The 23,778-nt window shown below is 38.5% G+C and overlaps 1 protein-coding gene across 2 annotated transcripts in view; it reads left to right on the top strand.

Moving 5' to 3' along the window:
- DNAJC5B (DnaJ heat shock protein family (Hsp40) member C5 beta) overlaps positions 1-22,260 on the top strand; it is a 44,353-nt gene extending 22,093 nt beyond the window's left edge. For both annotated transcript variants that reach the window (XM_007526937.2, XM_060204411.1), the window contains 3 exons: positions 9,870-10,083; positions 14,725-14,896; positions 21,739-22,260. In XM_007526937.2, the coding sequence (XP_007526999.1) occupies positions 9,870-10,083; positions 14,725-14,896; positions 21,739-21,833 (481 nt within the window). In that variant the 3' untranslated portion in view covers positions 21,834-22,260. The remainder of the gene's footprint in view (positions 1-9,869; positions 10,084-14,724; positions 14,897-21,738) is intronic.
- Positions 22,261-23,778: the final 1,518 nt, after the last annotated feature.

The raw sequence follows: 23,778 nt of genomic DNA, 5'->3' as shown, positions 1-23,778 counted from the left end.
TAGTATAAAATTGCTTGTATGAATTTTGTCCAAATTAAAAGAACAACTATTGCTATTTCATTTGGTGAATGTTTGTTTCTGACCATGATATTAAAAAAAATTAAGTGGGACTGGTCAGTGTCACTTCCAGTAGAGTGCACACCTTACCATGCCCTAGGGCCTGGGCTCAAGCCCTTAGTTCCCACCTACAGTGGAAAAAAAAATTCATGAGTGTTAGAGCAGGGCTGCAGGTGTCTCTTATCTCTCTCTTCTTTTCTGTTTCTTTATGATTCAATCAAAAAAGAAAGGGATAAATGGCCACCCCCCAAAAAAATTAAGCATATTATCTGGATTACAATCTTCACTCAATTAAAAAATTCATGAAAATGCTCAATGAGCATCATTTATCTTTTTTATTTGAGTAAGAAGACTTACACGTCAGCTAAAATCAGTATTAGCCTTGTGTAGCAGGTGAAGCTATTAGATATCTAAAATTAGGCCTAAATTGTCTTTTATCACTGTGCTTGGGGATAGGGAAACATTGTGTCAGTTTAGTTGACAAAATTCTAGGAAAAAACCCCCTCCCAAATGAAGGCATTTCAAAGTGCCAAAAAGACAAAGAGCAGTGACAGTCTCCATATCTCTTTCCTTCTCTATCTCTTCCTCTCTTCTAAATTCCTGTCTCTAACAATAAATAAACAATACTTTTTAAAAAGTCCTTAAAAATAACAGTAAATAAGTAATAAATCCAAAGTAAGCAAGTATTCAAACATTATGTAAAAACAGAGCAAGAAACCAAGAGCTGAGAAGCAGGAGAAAGAACTTGAGTAGAGTGGATAATCAGACTTTTTTTGGTTTTTGGAATTCTGGTGGAATTTCACTTCTCAGAAATGGACCAAGGGTAGGATAGACAATGTGAGTGTGTTGCTACAATCATCCATGCTTATCATTTCTCCCCTGCCCATCAGTTAAAGTAACATTTCATGCTAAAAAAGTTCTGCGACGGACTCTGTTAAAAACCTGCCTGCTGAGCCGTCTCTCCAGTTCCTATCAAGTTTCCTTTTTAAATTCAAGTTAATTGTTTCATAAAGTCTAGTCATTACACAAAGCGAAAATTTGAAAAGATATTTCAACAGTTTGCCAGATTCTTCTTCTTCTTTTAAATAGATTTTTGTTATTAATGTTTGTTACAAGATTATAAGATTACAATGTATAGCTCCACACCACAGCCAGCACCAAAGTTCTGCGTCCCCACCCTCCAATCTCACAAGATAACCCCCAGAGTTCTCAAAAGTCTTACAATTTGTTTGCTTCTGTTTTGCTTCAATTTATTTATTTATTTATTTGGCAAATTCATGTGTATCAGATCTCTAGATTCCACACATGAATGACACCATCTGGTAACTGTCTTTCATCCCTTATTCTGCTAAGCATAATCACCTACAGTTCCACCCATTTTGTCCCAAAGGACAATATCATCTTTTTTGATTGCAGAATAATATTCCATGGAATATATAACATACCCCATAACTTCTCTAGCCAGCCATCTGATGATAGGCATCTAGGCTGCTTCCAGTCTTTGGCTATTGTGAATAACTCAGCTATGAACATAGGAGTGCATATGTTTGAGAGTCCACTGGATAAATGACTAAGAATATTGCTGGAACACAAGGTAACTCCATTTTCATTTTTTTAAGGCCTCTCCATGCAGTCTTCCAAAGAGGATGTACTAGTTTGCATTCCGCCAGCAATGTAGCAGTGTTGCCTTTTCTCTGCAACCTCTCCAACACCTGTCATTTTGCCAGATTATTGACATACAGTGGTATCAGTGTCTCAGTTGCCACTAGAGGTCAGCACTTGACTCTCTATATGGTTCTTTATGGAATACCCATTCAATGAATGAAAGGTTGTTCTTTATGTCTCAATCATGAATGTAACCACAGATCTTAGTAAACCAGAGAAATCTGAACAGTGGCTGAAGCGAGCTATTCACAGATTCTGTCTACAAATGTGAGGAAATCATAGAAGAGTGTAATCCCTCGGTGAGATTTTAGGTGATCAAAAAACTTGAATCAGATAGAGCAGGTGTCTCCGAAATAATTGTACGGCAGGGGTGGATGGTGTCGGCATCATTATTTGCAATTTGAAGGCAAATGGTGTCCAAAGCTTGGTCTCTCTATTATTGGTTTCTATGTCTTTGAGTCCCACAAACACTTTGAGCATTCTACTGTATTAAAACTTCTTGTAGCAGAGGAAATCATTGGGTTCAAATATATAAGATAACTGTAAGTGGGTTGAGAGACTTTCAGGCTGATCAAGGGGGAAATATGATTATGAAAGGCAGTAGCACACAACCGGCTTCACTTATTGGTTGATATGTGTGTAGGATTGTATGAGAAGTAAAGGCTGGTACAACATAATACTACCCAGAATTTAAAAGATGGCCACCTCAGAGGGTAGGGAGATCGTGATATTCCCAGGAGACTGGGAGTTTGGAAATGGCAGGAATTTACACCTCATAAAACTGTTACATTTCTTATAAGAAAATAAAATTGTTGCAGAGTGGTGACCTGGTATAGTGGCATGGGCACTAAGGCAGAGATTCAGGTTCAAACCCCATTCTCACCAGAAGGCAGTGGTTCACTCCTCTAGGAAAAATAATGAAAAATGGCTCTCTCTTTCTCTCTCTCAAAAAAAAATATATATATATATGTAAAATGAAATAAAAAATGAAAAAATAATAAAATTGTATAGATTTTTGAGATCTAGTGTCTATACAACAATCTCTTCCTGAATTCAGAAAATGATTGACTAACACAGCTGAGTTAAAATTTAATTTAAATTAGTTAAAATTTAATTTCATCAAAAGGTTTTATAAAGAAACTAATAAAGTCCCAGAAAGTATGTAGTTACTCCTTGTCTCACTTAACCCTCAAGAAAGAAGAGAGATCGGCCTATAAGTGTCTACCACTTTCTGAGTCACTCTGAGTCAACTCAGGACAGATGCTGATCACATAGCCCCAGCTCTAGGCCACCTTTACCTCCATAGGGTTGGAATGTCAGGAGAGAACTTCTCATTTAGAAAGCAGACCTCTTGGGAGCAGCGGGTTAAGCGCACGTGGCGCAAAGCGCAAGGACCGGCTCAAGGATCCCGGTTGGAGCCCCCGGCTCCCCACCTGCAGGGGAGTCGCTTCACAGGCGGTGAAGCAGGTCTGCAGGTGTCTGTCTTTCTCTCCCCCTCTCTGTCTCCCCCTCCTCTCTCCATTTCTCTCTGTCCTATCCGACAACAACGACAACAATAACTACAACAATAACTACAACAGTAAAACAACAAGGGCAACAAAAGGGAATAAATAAATAAATAAATAAATTTTTTTTTAAAAAAAGAAAGAAAGCAGGCCTCTTCAGTCTCAGGGAACTAAGCGCTACCATGGCATGGCTGTGAGCTGCCTTTCACCACACAACTCGTTTTCAGACACAGTCTCCAGTTACTTTCTGTTGCCTACCATTGCAAAGATTCCTGCATAGCTATGTGATTTTCTCAGGTCCCTTAGCTACAAAATGTAATGCCTCTATAATGCCCTGGGGTAAGGGTGGGGGGGGGTCCACCTGCTGCAAAGACACATTCATGGAATTTATTTCAATCATATAATGTATAAACTTAAAACTAGTCTCAGGGTAGGACCAGAATCTACTGCCAAGGTAACAAAATAAAAGCAAGACCTGAGGTTAATTAGACATAGACTACTCTTTCTAGACTAAATTGACTATGATGGAAAGGAGACTGGTAGTAGATAGAAATACAAACTGCTATAAACTAGAATGTGCAGGTAAACAAACAAATAAATGACCCTCATTAGTAGTCCCTTGTGAATACTGAAGCTGAGAGTTTTGTAGATGAATATATGAGTACTGGATGTCCAGTGAAATGTCTGTGCCCTCTTTGGCTTAAGTGCAAGAATAAATAAGCAATAAATGAGTTCCATTACACACTTTCCTGACAATGAGCACTGACTGAAATCTTGATAAGCTTGACAGCCTGGTGGTGTAGTGTGCATTTTCTCAATTGCTAATGAATTTCTTTTCTTTTTTTTTTTTTTTTTTGCCTCCAGGGTTATTGCTGGGGCTCAGTGCCTGCACCATGAATCCTCTGCTCCTGGAGGCCATTTTTTCCCCTTTTGTTGCCCTTGTTGTTGTAGCCTTGTTGTGGTTATTATTGTTGGTGTTGATGTCATTCATTGTTGGATAGGACAGAGAGAAATGGAGAGAGGAGGGGAAGACAGAGAGGGGGAGAGAAAGATAGACACCTGCAGACCTGCTTCACTGCCTGTGAAGCGACTCCCCTGCAGGTGGGGAGCCAGGGTCTCATACTGGGATCCTTAAGCTGGTCCTTGAGCTTTGCACCACGTGCGCTTAACCCGCTGCTCCCAAGAGACCTGCTTTCTAAATGAGAAGTTCTCTCCTGACATTCCAACCCTATGGAGGTAAAGGTGGCCTAGAGCTGGGGCTATGTGATCAGCATCTGTCCTGAGATGACTCAGAGTGACTCAGAAAGTGGTAGACACTTATAGGCCGATCTCTCTTCTTTCTTGAGGGTTAAGTGAGACAAGGAAGGAAACAATCTCAGAATTATTCCATGGCCTCATAATAGGTAGAGTTTAGAGGTCTTACGTAATTACAGCTATAAATCTCTTGTTTGTCTTATTTGTCACTTAGTGAATTCCCTATCCATTTCTATGAACAGCTGTCACCAGATTTTGAAGTAGAAATTAGAGGTATTAATACTATGTGTAGTATTAATTATAAACATCTCCTGAGTAGCAGGTGACTCAAGACTATAAACAAATTTTGAATTAAGAGTTCACTTGCTGGTTGAATATTGTTGCTTTTTAGTATAAAATTAGACATTAAGAAAGCCACTGGGAGCAATGGAGTCATCAAGTCCCAGCTATATAAAAATTTTTAAAGAAATTATAAGATTTACCATGCTTAGGTAAATATTATATTTAAATGAACTCCAAATACTTACTCCCACCTGGAAGTCCATATGTGGCTTGGTGTTCTCTAGACAATTCCCCAGGAGCTGACTCTAAGATCAGCTACCTCTGTGAGCAGTGGTGTAATTTTGGCAGTTGTCTCTGCTAGCCATATTTCCCCAGAATATCTCAGAGCCAAGAAGTTATCTGCCAAGAAGAGTCTAAACAGTGCTGACAACTAGGAGTTGGACTAGTTACAGATGGAGGCGCTCCAGCCCTCTGAGTTTGCCCACTCCATTGTTAGAGGAAAGTAATAAATGATTGAGTACATCTACTCTTGTGAGCTGACAAAGATCCAAATGGCCTAAAATATGACAGGAATCTGGGTGATCAGTGTGTCAGTTTCTAACAGAACTGAATTGAACACTAGAAATAAGGAAATGTATGTTAAGAGTCTTTTTCCAGGTGTTTCTTCCTTTTAAACATAAGTAACAGCCATTGCAGTTGATTGGCCTGGACATGATCTCTAGAACTAGTAAGAGAAAAATGCTGCAATTAATATTTCAGGGCACAGAGTAGGAGTTCTCAGAATATTGCAGCATGAAAACTGATATACTTTAAGAATATTCTTGAGACAGTCTGATGATGATTATATCACTGAAGTTTGAGGACTTTCTTTTTCTTTCTCTCCACCCCCTTTAGTTGCTGGTCATTTAAAGAGACAAATTCTTAATCCTAAGAGAAAAAAATTGTGATTGAGGTTTGAAAATGTCTAAGGAACAAGCAAAAAACAAAGTGAAGAAGACTCACCTATTATTTCAATATGCCTGCTATAAACACTATTATTTGTGGCTACTATCTTTCATTCATTTTCCTATTTCTTTTCTTTTTTAAAATTTCTATTTATAAAATGGAAATATTGACAAGACCATAGGCTAAGAGGGGTACAATTCCACACAATTCCCACCACCAGAACTCCATATCCCATCCCCTCCCCTGATAGCTTTCCTATTCTTTATCCCTTTGGGAGTATGAACCCAGGATCATTGTGAAGGTGGAAAGTCTGGACATGGATGTTGGCAGGTCAATCCATACTCCCAGCTTGTCTCTCTTTTTCGCCTAGTGAGGTGGAGCCCCAGGACACATTGTTGGGATCATCTTCCCAGGGTATTCTGGTTGGCATCATGGTAGCATTTGGAACCTGGTGGCTGAAAAAAGAGTTAAGATATAAAGCAGAACAAATTGTTGACTAATCACCAGCCTAAAGATGAAGACTTGGGGTCTCTGTTTTGGGAAAAGCTAGTAGGACAATTTTAGGTATATTTCAAGGAGCCTATGACTCTACTAGTTTTTGCCTACACCTGACATCTAATATGCAGGTGACCTAAGTTACTGTCTGGGGTGGGGGAAGGCTATGTAACCTCTGCATCCCTGTAGGTCTTAACTCGCAATCTGTGGTCATGACTAGGAACCTGTGTGTGTCTGTATTCATGTATGTGCATGTTTGTGTATGTCTGTGTATGAGTTTCAAGGTCACCAAAGATTTCTGTATCACTAAACCCAGAGATTAGTCCTCATTAGATGTGATGGGATGAGACACAGTCTTTTGGTGGTGAGAATGGTGTTTATGTACACTCTCATTAACTTGTAGTCATATAAATCACTAATAAAAAAAAGAATAAAAGAAAAAAAAGAAGAAAATTTGAAAAAATAGATGTGGCCTGTAAGTTTCATTTGGCACAGGTGCTCACTCTCCCACTTGAAATACTTTAGTCACTTAGATTCCAGGACCTCATGCTCTTTGTACTTTTTTCCTTGTACACTATTGATCTTTCCCTTTTCTGTCCAGTTTGTTGGCTTATTTGCTTGCTTGTTTGTTCATTCCTTCTATCACCACTTGTGAAGCTTCCCATACTGCAGATGGGGACTAGGGGCTTGAACCTGGATCTTTGCACATTGTAACATATGTAATTAACACAGTATTATACTGCCCAGCCCTGAAAAAAATCAATTTATAGTTTCTATTTTATAGGATTGTGTTGGAGATTCATTAGTATTTATAATTACTACATTGGTGCTACCATATTGGAACATGTTTTTAATTAAAAAAAGGAGATTTGTGCTTAATATGAGAGTTCTGTGCTTAATATGCTTAATATGAGAGTTCATCATAAGGTCTGCATACAAAAAAAAAGTCTCCAATGGTCTGTCCCATCAATATGAATGTGTAGATAAGCACATCAAGCATCTCTTTTTTTAAAAAATGTATTATCTTTATTAATTTATTGGATAGAGAAAGCCAGAAATTGAGAGGGAAGGAGGAGATAGAGAGGGGGACAGAGAGACACCTGCAGCACTGCTTCACCGCTCGTGAAGTTTCCTCCCAGCAAGTGGTGACCAGGGGCTTGAACCCAGGTCCTTTCACATTGTAACATATGTGCTCAACCAGGTATGCCACCACCTGCCCTCTCTAAGCATCTATTAAAAGGGATACAAATGTTTTAAAATTTAAAATAAAACACCATTGTTTTATTCTTTTTAATTATCCTGAGATGAGAAGTAGAGTAGATTCAATGTGATGACATATATTCAAATATTTTGGGAATGCTTAAGCTTCCAGATGCTGAACTGCTTACTTACTCATCCTAACCAAAACTACTTTAGCTTCTAACATAGAAAAGCTTTTCCATTTTATCAAGAAGATCCATCTATATAGCTTCCTTTTCTGCTATATTTGTGGACTTTGACTACTTACTAAAATGATTCAGTAATCCAAATGTTTACAATAAACAAAAACATAAGGTACATATATATCCCATGGTGATGGACAGAGTAGAGAGAGTAAATCATGAAATTTCCAGTAAAGTATCACATAAAATCAATTGTCTCTGAAGTAGGGAAAAAAACAGACAAGTCTGAACAAACTTTGATCACTATTTAACTCATCTGGAGATGTCAATGATTAGTATTTAGATTCTGACTATGAAGATCAGCTATTAACATCCACAGGTGCCCCCACCCACCATATTTTGGTACTACTACAATTTCAGATAGAGGCAGAGGTAGAGAGACTAAGGGAGAGAGGGAGAGACAACATGTCATAGAAGCTTCCTCCAGTGTGGTGAAGGCAGGGCTCAAATCTCGGTCTCATACATGATGGTGCAGGAATACTATCCGAGTGAATTATCTTGCCAAGCCCATATTCCTTTTATTTTTAATTAATTAATTTACTTAATAGGTTAGTAGGAGTATAGATTGACACAGTTCCCACCACCATAGATCTATGTCCCTATGCCTACCCCCACTTCAAGTCCTTTACTTTGGTGCAAGACTCCAAATCCAGCCCACCTTGTGTTTTGTTTTCCCTTTCTGTCCTTCTCTCTCAACCTCTGTTTATGAGTGCCATCATCCCATATGCATCTTTCTCTTTCTGGATTATCTCACTTAATATGATTTCTTCAAGCTCTGTACAAAATGAAGTGAAGAAGGTGGATTCATTATTCTTAATAGCTGAGTAGTACTCCATTGTGTATATAGACCACAACTTGCTCATTCACTCGCCTAGGTTGTTTCCAGGGTTTGACTATCACACATTGTGTTGCTATGAACATAGGTATACGCAGATCTTTTTGAGTGAGTGTGTTTGACTCCTTAGGATATATCCCCAGGAGAGGAATTGCAGGGTCATAGGGTAGGTCCACTTTTAGCCTCCTGAGAGTTCTCCAGACTGCTCTCCAAAGGGGTTGGACCAGTTTAGATTCCCACCAGCAGTACAGAAGGGTTCCTTTGTCCCCACAACCTCTCCAGCATGTGTTGCTGCTGTTGTTCCTGATGTATGACAGTCTCACTGTTACTGTAGATGAAGAATCTAGAATACCACCAGTCCCCAGCCCCAACACAACAATACAAACCTTCCAGGCACTGCTTTATGAAAGGAAGAGAAATCCTTAATGGAGAAAGGGCTTTGTCCTAACAAGTAAATGTCTACAAGCTACTTGATATAGAAAGACCTATTTGAAAAGAGGTCAAATCTATATGTGAATATAACTGAAATCACAGTATTTGTCTAGGAAAAAGGGAGCTAGGGTTTGTGAAAGATTTCATTTATTATTTATTTATTCCCCTTAGTTGCCATTGTTGTTTTGTTTTTGTAGTTATTATTGTTGTTGTTCTTGATGTCATTCGTTGTTGGATAGGACAGAGAGAAATGGAGAGAAGAGGGGAAGACAGAGATGGGGAGAGAAAGATAGACACTTGCAGACCTGCTTCACTGCTTGTGAAGAGACTCCCCTGCAGGTGGGGAGCCAGGGGCTCGAACCAGGATCCTTACGCTGGTCCTTGTGCTTTGTGCCACGTATGCCTAACCCGCTGCACTACCGCATGACTCCCTGTGAAAGATTTCTAAAAGGGTCATAATGTTTATTCAAGAAGATATAAATTAAAGGGTTTTTTTTTTTAATACTTGAGTTTAAATTTCTGAAATGTGCAGTGTGAGGTTCTGTGAAAAATTCTAGAATAGTCTTGCAGCTATCATTGGAGTTGTGCTACTAGGTGACCCTATTGCTGGAACTCTTAAAGGAATCTGCATGTCAGGGTGAGTTGCTGATTGGCTGCCAGACGAAAGTGGACATTACATAGTTGTCAAGAGCAAAATGTCACAGATTTAACAGCTATGCAGACAGAGAATTCCTTTGAAGATGTGAGGTGAGAAACAACACTATTGGGCCTGCACACTAAAAGCAAGAGATGAAGTTTACAGAAACCTTCATTAGTTGAATCATTTGTGTGAAACTTACAATTTCTCAGAACTTGCATGTATGAAGAATGTACAAAGGAGTAGTCCCCTTCTGAAATATCATTGTAATTCATGTCACATAAACACTTTTACTCACTTTTTTGTTTTTGTTTTAAAAGAAAATTAGCCCTGAAACACCATCCAGACAAGAATCCTGATGATCCATCTGCTGCTGAAAAGTTCAAAGAAATCAACAATGCCCACACAATACTTACAGACATGTCCAAGAGAAACATATATGACAAGTATGGATCACTGGGACTCTATGTGGCTGAACAATTTGGAGATGAAAATGTTAACACCTACTTCATGCTGTCAAGCTGGTGGGCAAAGGTGAATTTTTTTTTTTTTTAATCTTTTAAAGTAATTTCCTGGGAGGGCTAGGGAAATAGCATAATGGTTATGCAGAAGAAGTTCTTGACAGAGGCTCTGCCAAAGTCCGAGGTTTAAGCCTTTGTACCACCATAAACCGCTGCTCTGGACTCTCTCTCTCTCTCTCTTTCTCTCTCCATAAATATTATTTTAAAACTAAAAATAATCCTGGAAAACCATGATATTACTTACTATTTTATTAAACTTCCTATCAAAGAATGTCTAGCTTTAGTATATTATTCAGTTCTTGTAAATGTAAGATCAAAAGCTATTATCTGAATATCATTACTGCTTTAGCTCATCAAACAATTATACAATACAGCATGACTTAAAATACTTCTAGAGAGTAATTATATCTGAATTTGAAGCTTCAGGTTAATTCTGACTGCCCTCCCTCTCCTGATAGTGACTAATTAAGACCTGACTCATTGCTCAAAACCAAAAATAATTTATTAGTGTGACAAGTGTTTAATAAAATATTAGAGGACAAATTTAGCCATGTACTTTACTATCTATAGCATAGGCTACATCAGCAAACACTATACTTGGGAGAATTGTGGTAATTGTGTCATAGACTCATGTGGGGCGTACTGTGAGTTAAATAATTAAGAGTAGATAGGGAGACACTTGCCATGGGGAGATAAGAGATTGGACCTAGGTGTCAACTGTCCAGTAAAATAATATTTCCCTAATAAAATGATTTTAAAAAGTGAATAGCAAATTGGAGCAAGGAAGAAAGAGGAAAAAATACTGTTTTTCTAGAAAATAGTTTAACATGGTTCTCCATTTTTGCTTTGTAACTAATAGTAAGTTACAAGACTGTAAGATTACAGTGTATAGTCCCACATCACACCCATCAGCAAATTCTGTGTTCCCCACCCTCCCACTTCCCAACGATAACCACCAATGTGTTAGAAACAGTTTGCTTGCTTCTGGTTTTTGTTTTGTTTTGTTTTGCAAGTGCATGTGTATCAGTTCTCTAGATCTCACATATAAGGGGAACCATCTGGTAGTTTTCTAAAAAAGGCAAAGACAACAGTTAAAAAGGAAGTAATTTTAGTAAAATTGACTTAGCAATTTTTTTTCTAAGAATCTCTAGTAGATCTATGGTGGTGGTAGTTTTATATTTGTTTACGGATTATAATAACCTTATACTCTGATAAAATTATATTCATGGGGGTGACGCACCTGGTTGAGTGCAGTATTACAATGCACAAGGACCCAGGTTCGAGCCCCCGGACCTGCAGGGGGAAAGCTTTTCGAGTGGTAAAGCAGGGCTGCAGGTGTCTTTCTGTCTCTCTCCCTCTATATCACCCCCTTCCCTCTTTATTTATGGCTGTCTCTATCCAATAAATAAAGATAATAAAAAAATTAAAAAATGAATACATAAAAGTATATTCATGCACCTTATATATCAATATATGCATCAATATATTGTTGGGTGGTTCAGATATATGTAAAGAGTTCACACATTTTGTGAAATCATATGAACTTTCATTGGAGCTATAATTATAATAAAAATATTGTAAGTCTCACAAAGGACACTTTTCAGATTTAGTAATATTACTATTTTACTTATTTATTTATGAGAGGGGTAGGAGGAGAGAGAGAAAGAACCAGACATCACTCTGGTACATGTGCTGCCAGGGACTGAACTCAGGCTCTGTCTCAAGCATGAGCTTGAGAGTCTAATGTTTTATCCACTGCACCAATTCCCAGACACAGTAATATTATTAGTAATATTATTATTTTCCTCTCCTAAAATAAATGTTGGTAAATTAGAGAATTTTTACATTTGGAAAGAAAAAACTTAACCAGGCAAAAGGGGAGCGTACAACTAAAAGCCTTATTTGCTTTCTATAGTCCCCAGAAATATTCTTTTTTTCTTTTTCTTTTTATTTATTTATAAAAAGGAAACACTGACAAGACCATAGGAGAAGAAGGATACAACTCCACACAGTTCCCACCACTAGAACTCCATATCCCATCCCCTCCCTTGATAGCTTTCCTATTCTTTAGCCCTCTGGGAGTATTACTGGACCCAAGATCATTCTGGGATACAGGAGGTAGAAGGTCTGGCTTCTGTAATTGCTTCCCCGCTGAACATGGGTATTGACAGGTCGATCCATACTTCCAGCCTGCCTCTCTCTTTCCCTAGTGGGGCAGGGTTCTGAGAAATTGGAGCTCCAGGACACACTGGAGGGGTTGTCTATCCAGGGAAGTCTGTTTGGCATCATGGTAGCATCTGGAACTTGGTGGCTGAAAAGAGAGTTAACATATAAAGCCAGAAAAAATGTTGACTAATCATGAACCTAAAGGCTGGAATAGCGCAGATGAAGAGTTGCGGGGAAGGGTTGTCTCCGTTTTGTAACCAGCTAGTAGGCATATTTTATATTTCAAAGGGCCTGTGACTATACTAGTGGTTTTTGTTTTTTTGTGTTTTTTTTTTCCCTGAGCCTGAAATCTGATATGCAGGTGGATTCCAGTTATTGTCTGGGGAGATGATGTCATGGCTGGAAAAAGGACCAGAGAGCTGGATCAGGGAAGAGAATAGCTCCCAAATATGGGAAAGGCGTATAAATATTGTTGACTGTAAACCCCATCGATTTGATGTGATCTGGGGCCCATATTCAGCTTAGGAGCCTATGTGACCTCTGCATCCCTGTAGATCTGAGCTCACATTCTGTGGTCATGAGTAGGATATTCCAAGATGCCCCAATATCAGGACCCATCTTCCTCAGGTATAGCATAGAGTATGTAGTCTAGCCTCCCTTTGGAGGATGGAACATTCTCTTCCGTTGCTGATCCAAGTTGAGGGCAAGGTCTTATGGGGGCCCACAAAGGGGTCTATTTTGTTGTTCCTGATAAAGATGACCGGTAACAATGGAGAGAGGGATTTATTCGAGGTCTAGGCCCATGTCTGTTTGGGAATCTCAGAACTCCCTGAATAGGGCCCTAGTTGATGGGGTGACCTGATAGTGACTAAAGAGTCATTGTTAAAGTCTGCCAGTCGCTTGTCCTTATTCAGCTTTTGTAGTCCTTGCTTTGATAGGGCTAGCTTTGGAGTGAGCGAGGGAAGTGTAACAGAAAGTAGGTGGGGAGGGCATCTAAGTCTAATTAGATACTATTTCATTAGGAACTTTATACTGACTCACTACAGACTAATGTGTACACATGCCCTATCTCACAGGACCTGCTCTATATCTAGGTTTTGGGACTTTGGTAAGGAAGTGAACCACCTGAAATGGAATTAGAGAATCCTATGAAAGAAAGGTCTCACTTGAGTAATGAGGCTGAAGGGTTGATATTTCACACCTGATGTCTCTGGATATAGTCTGATGTGAAGTATGCTGAGGTGGTACTTGTTGTGTTGATTAGGTTGGGATCAGCAGACGCGATATCATTTGGTATGGATTGAGAGAAGCATGCAGGAAAGTAAGCCCCACCCTACAGTTTCCAGGACTGGGGGAAAGCTAGGCTCTATTGAGGAAGAGGGAGGTTCCTTCTGCTTTAGGGTTTAAGAAGGCAATAGATAGTTATTGCTATAATCACATTATTAGTCAATTGGGTTAACTTTGAAATATCACTTTGTTAGGATTTGCTGTATCATATCCAACATCACCATAATTTATGTCCTTTGACATTATTTGTATATAGCTGTGCCACTGGTTGCTTCTGTTCTCCCTGTTCTAGGCTTTTAAGAGAGTCAGCATATCAAAGAACAGAAAGGAAAACTCAAAGCAGTATTTGACTGAATTTGGAGTAAGGCACCAAAGTAAAAACCCTGGGTTGAGGGTGAGGGTGGATGTTCGGCTTCATAGGGTAGGAAGGATGAGATGGGACACAGTTTTTTGGTAGTGGGAATGGTGTTTATGTACACTCCTATTAATTTATAGTCATATAAATCACTAATTAATATGAGAAGGTAAAATTCATTGAAAGTCTCAACGTTTTTAATGCACAGACCCAGAAATCTTCTAACTATAGCTAGGATTTCTACCGAAATCCCCTTTCTATGTTGTTGAAGTCTTAGTGGAGACAAGTTCCTTATAAATCTAGTAAGAGTTTACCTACTGATAATGTTAACTTATGATGATAGAATGAATATTCATATAACAATATGGGATTTTGTGAACTTACATGACATACTTTCCAAGCAACTTCTTCTTCTTCTAGCGTTTGCCCTTCTTCCGTAGCGTCAGGTTGAGCCTGATGTAAAGTTTCGAGACCTCCTTTGAATCTGGAGAGGTGGCAGTCCAAGCGACTGTGGTTGGTTTATTTGAACTGTAGAGGATTTTAAAAAATTATTTGGTTTGTTCTGATCTTAATAATGACCACTACAACTAAATAGTAAAGCTGAAAACGTCATACTTCCAGTACTTTGGCTACGAAGTATTTATTTCCTCTAGGCTTTGCTTCTTAGTCAAACTATGAGAAAATTGTTTTTAGGGAAACTAAAAAGATAGTTCTTACCTGGAAAAGGGATAAGGGTAAATGGTGAACTACAATGTCTTCAGGTTTCAAGGGGTACATGTGTGCACACTTGATTCCCGGGTCATCCCCACATCACCCCTGTTATGTTTTGCTTCCATTTTCCCCTAGACCTTGTTTGTCATCATTGGCCTCTTGACTGGCTGCTATTTTTGCTGTTGTCTGTGCTGCTGTTGCAACTGTTGCTGTGGACGCTGCCGGCCCAAATCATCGATGCCAGAAGAGTGTTTCTATGTGTCCCCAGAGGATCTTGAAGAGCAGATCAAGACAGACATGGAAAAGGGTAAGTAAGTGTGTATAGTTCACCATTACAGTGGAAGATTCAACATCCATATAGGGGAAATTTCACACATTGTCAGTTTTGGTGTCTGCTTTGGAGGTACTAGGCATAAAAAAAAGCAGAAGCTAACATCATTAGAAATAAATCATGAAATATGCTGATTATAAAGAGTAGGTATGTTCCATCGTCTCGTTATGAGAGCGTGAACTCTGGGTTAGGGGAGATGTAGGGGGAGTTCCCAGGAATAAGAAGCAAGACAGAAATTTCCCCCAGGGAAAAGCATTTCAGTTTGAGGCTTTACAATCTCCTTTCAAAGAGTGAAGCATGGACTTTAGGAACATTTGACTTTTTTTACTTGATTAAAAAAAATCATTTGAGAGACAGAGAAAGGGGGAGGCCAGAGAACTGATGAACTCTGGTATATGGTATTGCCTAGTGCCATGATTAAATCTGGGACCTCGGAGATCTCACGCTAATTATGATGCTCCCTGACCCAACTCTTTTTTCTTTTGGATTACTTGATGATGTGATTTGGGTAGAACTGGAAGAGATTAGTCTTTCCTAACCTAAAAATTCCAAATCCACACGTTCAGAGCCAACCTCAAACCACCATCAAGAATATTGCCCCATAGGGGTGATAGCACAGTGGTTCTAAAAGACTTTCATGCCTGAGGCTCCCAGGTCCTAGGTTCAATCCCCAGTGCCACCATAAACTAAACACTGCTCTAGTTAAAAAGAAGAATATTGTCCCATAGAATGAGATTGCCTATTTTGTTAAACCACCTCTGTATGTCTATATATGCATATGAAAGACCATGATGTATTATTTCATTCTTCAAGTTCATTTTACTCAGAAATTATAAAAAGAGTAAAGAAAAAGAAAATCTGGCAGCCTTTGTGATAGTGGGAATATTTCCTGTCCTTTTGGAAATGATTTTGTGTAAACAAGTTGGAATCAAAATTTACCACTGTCTTCTCCATCTTGTGCTCATAATTCTACTGTCATTTTCCTCCTACGTAGCCAATTAAAAGAATCACTTGATAATTTAGACAGCAACTCATTGCTGCTATAACTGCAGAAATTAAATGTGGAATACTTGTCTGAACTGTACCATATCCTGATTCTTTTGCCCACAACGAGGCTAAAATTCCATGTCAAGCAGCAGAGAGAGTTTAAAGGCTCCCACACACTTTGTATTCCCTATCAGATGTGGTGCTAAGTAACATCCGGTTATTACCTAACCCCAACTTGCAGGAATAAGTTTTCAGTGTTGTAAATCACCATGGTTTTAAACTTTAAAACAATTTTATTGAGATATACATGACAAATAATAATTTAGTTTTAGGTGTGCAGCATAATGATGTGATAGTTACTTATATTGTATAATAATAACCACAATAGTTAACATGTGTCTTCAGATATAGTTACCAAAGCTCTTTTATAAAAGCACACTTTAAACAATATTTTTTTGTAATTTTTATTGGATAGGACAGAGAGAAATTGAGAGGGGGAGAGAAGATAGGGAAAGAGAAAGAGAGACACCTACAGACGTGTTTCGTTACTCATGAAGCTTCCCCAGTGCAGGTAGAGACTACTGGCAGGAAAGAAAGAAAATTACTTTCAGCCGTACAATGCAGTGTCATTAGCTAGTAACCCTGCTGCACATCTTAGCCTGTGTTTTATTCAGGGATTTTTCTATCATGATTGGAAGTTGGTATCTTTAACCACCTTTACCTATTTTTGCTCATTCCCTGGATCTGCACCCATGGCAACAACTGATCTGTTTTATATATTTTTTAACATTTATCTATTTATTTATTCCCTTTTGTTGCCCTTGTTGTTTTATTGTTGTAGTTATTATTGATGTCGTTGTTGTTGGATAGGACAGAGAGAAATGGAGAGAGGAGGGGAAGACAGAGAGGGGGAGAGAAAGATCGACACCTGCAGACCTGCTTCACTGCCTGTGAAGCGACTCGCCTAAAGGTGGGGAGCCGGGGGCTTGAACCGGGATCCTGACGCCGGTCCTTGCACTTTGCGCCACCTGTGCTTAACCCACTGAGCTACCGTCCGACTCCCCCTGTTTTATATTTTTATGAGCTCTTTTGTTTTAGACTCTATTTGACTATGTGGCATTTGAATTTCTTTTTGTAAAAAAAAAAGTATAAAATATACTGTTTCACAATGCTATAGCTTTCTGAAAGTAGATTTCCACAAGGTGTGTGTTGTTCTCTCTTTTATTTATTTCAGTTAACATAATGTTTTCAAGGTCTATCCACAACAAAGTCCAAATGGCAATATCTCATTTTAGTTTTACTGACAGAAAGAGGGGGAGAGAGACTGCCAGTAGACATGAGGCAGTGCTGCTCTATCATTTATGATTTTCTGCAATTTTTTTTTTTACTATTTTGTAGTGATATATTTTTTTTCTTTATTGGGTGGAATTAATGGTTTACAGTGACAACCATTTTTAGGGTTGAGTTGGGATATAAATTACATTTCTGCAGCCTGTGACCTGTTTACAGGGACCATTGAGTAGCCAGCTCAGGAAACAGAGAGGTTACTGTCATAAGTTTTATTACTGTCCCTGGATTCAAATTGTGGGTCCGTGGTGAAATAGAATTACAATTTTCTTTCCCTTTGAAATTAGAAAGATCAAAATATATTGAAGATACACACACACACACACAGCAAGTGTACAGGATTTCTATCTATGTAAATTCATTTTAGGGAAGGGCCAGGTGTCCTTGACATTAACTTGCTTAAAAATGATGATCTAAGTGCTTAATCCTATCTACTCTTGTGATGGATAGAAACTGTCATAAAGTCAAGCCAGGGGCTGCTCTCCTAAGGCCAGTAACATCTGTTAATGCAGTATAGTGTTGTCACTGATGGAGCATAGGACAGGACAGTAAGTTAGAAGACTACTGGACGTTGTAATCCATACGGTTAACATTAACCCTCACTTTTCCTTTATAGTGTAGAAACGAACAAAAACTTGGCGAATGGAATGGAGATATTCCCAAAACCAGTGTTTCACACTTGTCTGACAAACCTTATAGTTAGTTTTCCCCTCTTTTAAATGAGATAAAAGCCCCATCGGGTCATTTCAGCAGGTCTTTGCACATAATTTCTTTTCTGGAACAGAAACTCGAACTCAGTGCCAAATTCTACCCTGGCTTCTTCTCTGCAGGGTGGCTGATGATACATCTGTGTGTCCCGCGGCTCTGGGCACCAACACCCAGAGCTACCAATTCTATTGCAGAGGTCAGATTCTAGGCTAAATTATGATTCTGTTGTTAAGGATCCTTAGCTAAGAGGAGGAGCGATATGCTATTCCTAAGTATTTTAAAGTTATTATAAAAGTTGATCCAGGGGCCAGGTGGTGGCTTACCTGACTGAGTGCACAAGCTACAATGCACAAGGACCCAGGTTTGAGCCCCTGGTCCCCACCTGCAGGGGGAAAGCTTTGCAAGTGGCAAAGCAGTGCTGCAGGTGTCTGTCTGTCTCTCTATCTTCCCTTTACCTCTCTATTTCTAGCTGTCTCTATCCAATAAATAAGTAAAGATTAAAAATTAAAAATAAAGAAAAAAAAAGAAATTTTAAAAAGTTGCAGAACCTAAAAGACTGCCTGGGCAGTCTTTTATTTTTATTTTTTTTTTAAGGACTGTGAAATTATGACTACAAGGCTGGATCTGAAAGTCAATATTTCTTTTGAAGAAGAAAAATAACAAAAGTTGAAAATCTAAAAACTGAATAAATCATAAAATATCAAAGTCTATAAAAGCAGGAAAATGTAATGAACAGCCTGGCACACTGCTAATACTTTCCCCACGTGCTTTCTGATTACATAGTCTTTGTCTCTTCAGTTAGCAATAATTTTGTAGTATCCATTGCTACAGGAAGAATAGAAAAAAAATCTTGTTTTTTTTTCTCTAGAATATTCAATCATACATTTTCCAATGTTAGAAAAGGTTTATCTGTGTTAGTAATGTCTAATTTGGGAGGATTGTTGCTGAGTTAAAAAAAAACAAAACCTCCTATCTAATTTATTTCATACTTGAGAAGTAAGATTTGGAAGAATCACTACATGTCAAATCTTGTTGTCCTTACATAACCTAATTTTTCCTGAGTAAGAACCCACCAGACACCTTCATAAATTGTAAGATCACCCCTGGCATGTATCTTTATGCCTTACTCGTTGAGGGGGTGGGAGAGAATAAATGGGAATCTGTTATCTCTAAATACCCTGGCAAACCAAGCCCAAATTAAAAGCACTAAATTCAGGTGCTTTTTCCCCCAAATTGGTGGCAGCAGACTGAAAATTCCCAATTAAATTCTAAAAATGTGTTGTTAAGTCAAGATTCCCCATTTTTATTTTAAGTGTAGAGAATAAGAAGCCAAATTAGCGAATTCTGTAGTGTTGACCTTGTATCTCAAAATGTGAGACTAGGTACACACACACACACACACACACACACACACACACACACACACACACACACATTGGTTGATTACTTAGCTGTTCTTGCTTCTGACCTGGATAAACTACCACACCAGACCCCACCCCCCAGCCACAAAAATAAATAAGCAAATAAATAATCTCGACCACTGAGCTGAAGAGTCCATTTGGCTTATAATTAGACTTTTACTGTCAGCCAAGTTATTGAGACATTTTTTACATTACATTTTCTATTCAGCATTCATCATATTTTACTGCCCAAGAAAAGGGCATGGAAAAAAGAGATGAAATTCATATTTCCTTTTTTAATTTTCAATCTCCCTATCTACTTCCCCCCTAGCAAAAATGAGTCCACTTAAAAAAATTAGGGAAGATAATTCTTGTAAGTAGTCCAATGCCCTTTGCTTCCTCTTTGTATGACTGTTATTACGTAAGCATCATCAGTGGTCTGGGAGGTGGTACAGTGGATAAAATACTGAATTCTCAAGCATGAGATCCCAAATTCAATCCCCAGCAGCAGCTGTACCAGGGTGATGACTAGTTCTCTCTGTGTCCTATCTTTCTTATAAATAAATAAATAAATAAATAAATAAAATCTTTAAAAAAATCATCAATACCCTGGCCTTGGGGGTGGAGATGGGCAGGACCAGTGAGTCAGTTCAGAATGCTACTCAGCTCAAAGTAGACCTTAGGGTTTTAAAAAGTGGGGGCTTGGGAGGGAGAAGGTGAATAAAGAAGAAAACTCTGGGGGCCTATTATATAATGCATATGTAATATGTGCGCTTCACCAACGAGGCGTGCCACCAACTGGCCCCAGTAATGCATATATCAATTATTGCACTGTAAAGCATTAACCCCCTCAATAAAAAATGGGGGGGGTTTATAAAGGTTCTGTGAATAGTTTACTAGTTAGGTTAATCAAGATAGTCTTCCACTAGCATTTGATTTTTGCCAGACACTGTGCTAGGGTCTAGGCAAAGAAAGAAGAAGATGGCTCCTGAAATTCTGGATTAGCAGAAGAAATGGGGTTGAAAACATGAAATATTTGAGCTATTTAATTTGCCTAAAGTTTAGTATGCCCATCAAAAGAGTACCAGAACTGTGTCAGTGAGCACAAGGGGGTCTGACCAGAGCGCAGGTTAGGGTTAGGGTTCCTTGAGGAAGTGACATCGAAAGCTAAAAACTTAAAGAACTAGGATTTAAGGAGGCCCATGGTGGTGTATCCACTTGAGCACACATATTACAGTGTCCAAGGACCCAGGTTCAAGCCCCCAATTTCCACCTGCAGAGAGAAAATTTCATGAGCAGTGTCACAGTGCTGCAGTGCTTCTTTCTTTCTCTTTGCCTCTCTTATGTCAATTTCTCTCCGTCTTACCTCTAATAAACAAATAAATACGTCTTGGACTTTAATTAGTTATAGGGCTGGAGAACCCTTGAAGGGCTGTATCTTGATATCAGCTATGCATTGGATAGCACATCCTAGCATATTCTGCAGATAAGATGATGACTGATGTTTTATATGCAATGCAGATAAAGTAACCTTTGACTGTCACACTGAGTAACTTTGTAAAGGAACTGAATGAAGCAGATGATGTGCAAGGGTCAGATTTGCAAATAAACCCAAACTACAATATATTTAGACAAGGACTCATACCAGTGACACGTGACAGATGGAAAGCAGATGAATTCTGGGACAGTTGGAGAAGAGCAAGATTGGTAGAGTTTGACAAGGAAGGAGGGGGAAATGAGTTGTCAAAGACCCAGAAGACTGAGAAGAAAAGTGAAAAAACTTAAGGGAAACATTATTTAGCCCTAAAAAATGGGATTAAGTACTGCTATATACAACAAAATGAGCGAACCTAAAAACTATGTTTCATCCATTTTATTAAATGCAGTGTTCATTCCTGCCACAGATGTATCAGCAAAATAGAAATGAAAAATTTAGAAGGGTGTGTGTGTTTCCCTGTCAACATTCAATATAGGTGAATTCTAGATTTTCTTCCCTGTTCTACCAGGGTCAAATAGGTACTGCTCAACTCTAGGGGATATTTTTCATGTAAACAGACTCTTAAAGTCTCTGTACCATATGCAGTAAACCTGATTTCACCATGAGATGGTAAAAGTGAAAGCTCATGTTTACTAAGTATTATAATTGCCTCAGGGTTGAAAACTGGGTCCAGTGTTTGGATTGTATGACTCTATAACTATAGAACTTAAAGATAAAAATAATACATTCTCCTTTTCTAATATTTTAAAAGGTAGGTACCCTCAGTATCTTATGGTTTGAACTGATTTGACAATCATAATTATATCTACCACCTGTCCCACTGTAAGTAGTGTAACATATTAAGTGGATGTTTATTGCTCTGCTTTGCTTATTTTTAGATGTGGACTTTCCAATTCTTCTTCAGCCTACAAATGCAAATGAGAAAACACAGCTCATCAGAGAAGAACCTCGAAGTTACTGCACAGACTCTTAAAATTGATCCCATTGAGGGCTGCAGTTCCTCCTCTTGGTTCAGTCATGTCTTCAGGTGGTCATGGAACTGGGTCGGGGGCATGAAATGCTGTGAACTTTTCCACAATTGTATCTTATTTTTAGGTTAGGGAAAGATGATTGCTACCTAATTTTTCCTCGGTATGCAGATTCACTCCTAGAGTAGAATTCCCAATGAAACACATTCCGTTTTGATGAATAAAGGCCTGAAGAGTTTGATGCTTCTTGCATGAAGCAAGAGAGTAGCATTGGACAATCTTCGTGACCCTGCCCTTTCCAACAGCCAGACTGTATTCCTCAAAGACTAAAGTAGCATTCCCAAACAGAAACTATGTTTCATCCATTTTACTAAATGCAGTGTTCATTCCTGCCACAGATGTATCAGCAAAATAGAAATGAAAAATTTAGAAGGGTGTGTGTGTGTTTCCCTGTCAACATTCAATATAAACATATTTCAAGAGACAGCAAAAATATCATTAGATAAAAGACAAAGGACACTTCTCAAACTTCTTTTTCAAAGATTAAAAATTAGTTTTTAACAAAAACTGTTGAGCAGAAACAGGAAGAAGCACATTTTGTGTGTACTTTAGATTGGTATAAAAACAAAACCAGAACTTCAACCTGATTAAATGCTATGGAGATCCAGAAAATGATTCTGAATTCAATGCAACCCCAAATAGCATGCTGACTACTTTCAAGTAAAGAAATTTTTATATAACTGGCCTAGATCAGCCAGACTAAGGAACATGTGAGGTAAAGGGTAGAATTCTAAATCCCATGGTGTAAATTTAAATATAAAGGTATATCACTTACCCTATTTTAGGTGAAATTAATTACACTGACCAGAAACTACTCAATTCTATGTATGTAGAACAATTAAACTCAGAGGTGATCTCTGCATTTTACTTGTTTATGACATTGATCAAGTGGCTGAAACCATGTGCTATTTCTAAAATATAGCAGCAAAAGTATCTGTCATTTGTTAGTTTTTCTTAGCTCTTTAAATTAAATTACATCTTAAAGCTCTTGCAATGTTTTTATATAATGCTGCATGAAATGTCATTTTTTTCTTGGTTTCTTATTCCCTTTCCATGAAATTACAGTGAACTGAGGTGAAATAAATGTAGCAAAAATTGTTGTTATACCTCTGACAGTTTGATAACATTAAAATTCTATCCTTATTCTTGAATTCTTGGGATTTCTTTGATATAATAAAGTAGCAGGTGATCTGGCTTGTAAGTTAAGAAACCTGACCCTGGGGAGTTGGGCGGTAGTGCAGTGGCTTAAGCACACATGGAGCAAAGCGCAAGGACCTGCATTAAGGATCCCGGTTTGAGCCCCTGGCTCCCCACCTGCAGGGGAGTACCTTCACAGGTGGTGAAGCAGGTCTACAGGTGTCTATCTTTCTCCCCTCCTCTCTCCATCTCTCTCTGTCCTAACAACAATGACATCAATAACAACAACAATAAAAACAAGGGCAATAAAAGGGAAAATAATTTTAAAAAAAAAGAAAGAAACCTGACTCTAATCCAAACTCTCACTGTTTGGCCCTGTGACCAAGTGAAATGAGAATAATTTGGTTAATCTCTATATGACTCTGTTACTCCTTTGCTTACCTCACCTTCCAAGTTGCTCTGAAGACAGATGAAACAGGTAAGGTGAAAAAAACCCTGGAAAGTGTTGAACAAATACATGGCTGTTTACGTGATCTCTATATAAAATTTCTCACCCAATAAGACCTGTGAAGACATCCGGTGCAATCAGTCCCACAGAAGGGCAATTACTTTCCATTTAAGTGGACAGTAAAATAGCCTCACCCATGGATAATTTGGGTCACTACATTTCTCCTTTAACAATAGAGATGGTACAAGAATAGTTAAAATGAGATCAGGGCTTGAGTCAGAATGAGTATCACAATCAAAGGGTAT

Source organism: Erinaceus europaeus, chromosome 1 (genome assembly GCF_950295315.1).
Source record: "Erinaceus europaeus chromosome 1, mEriEur2.1, whole genome shotgun sequence".
Classification (NCBI taxonomy): Eukaryota; Metazoa; Chordata; class Mammalia; order Eulipotyphla; family Erinaceidae; genus Erinaceus; species Erinaceus europaeus.
The sequence above is the reverse complement of the archived record's forward strand: the minus strand, read 5'-3'. Positions and strand labels throughout refer to the sequence as shown.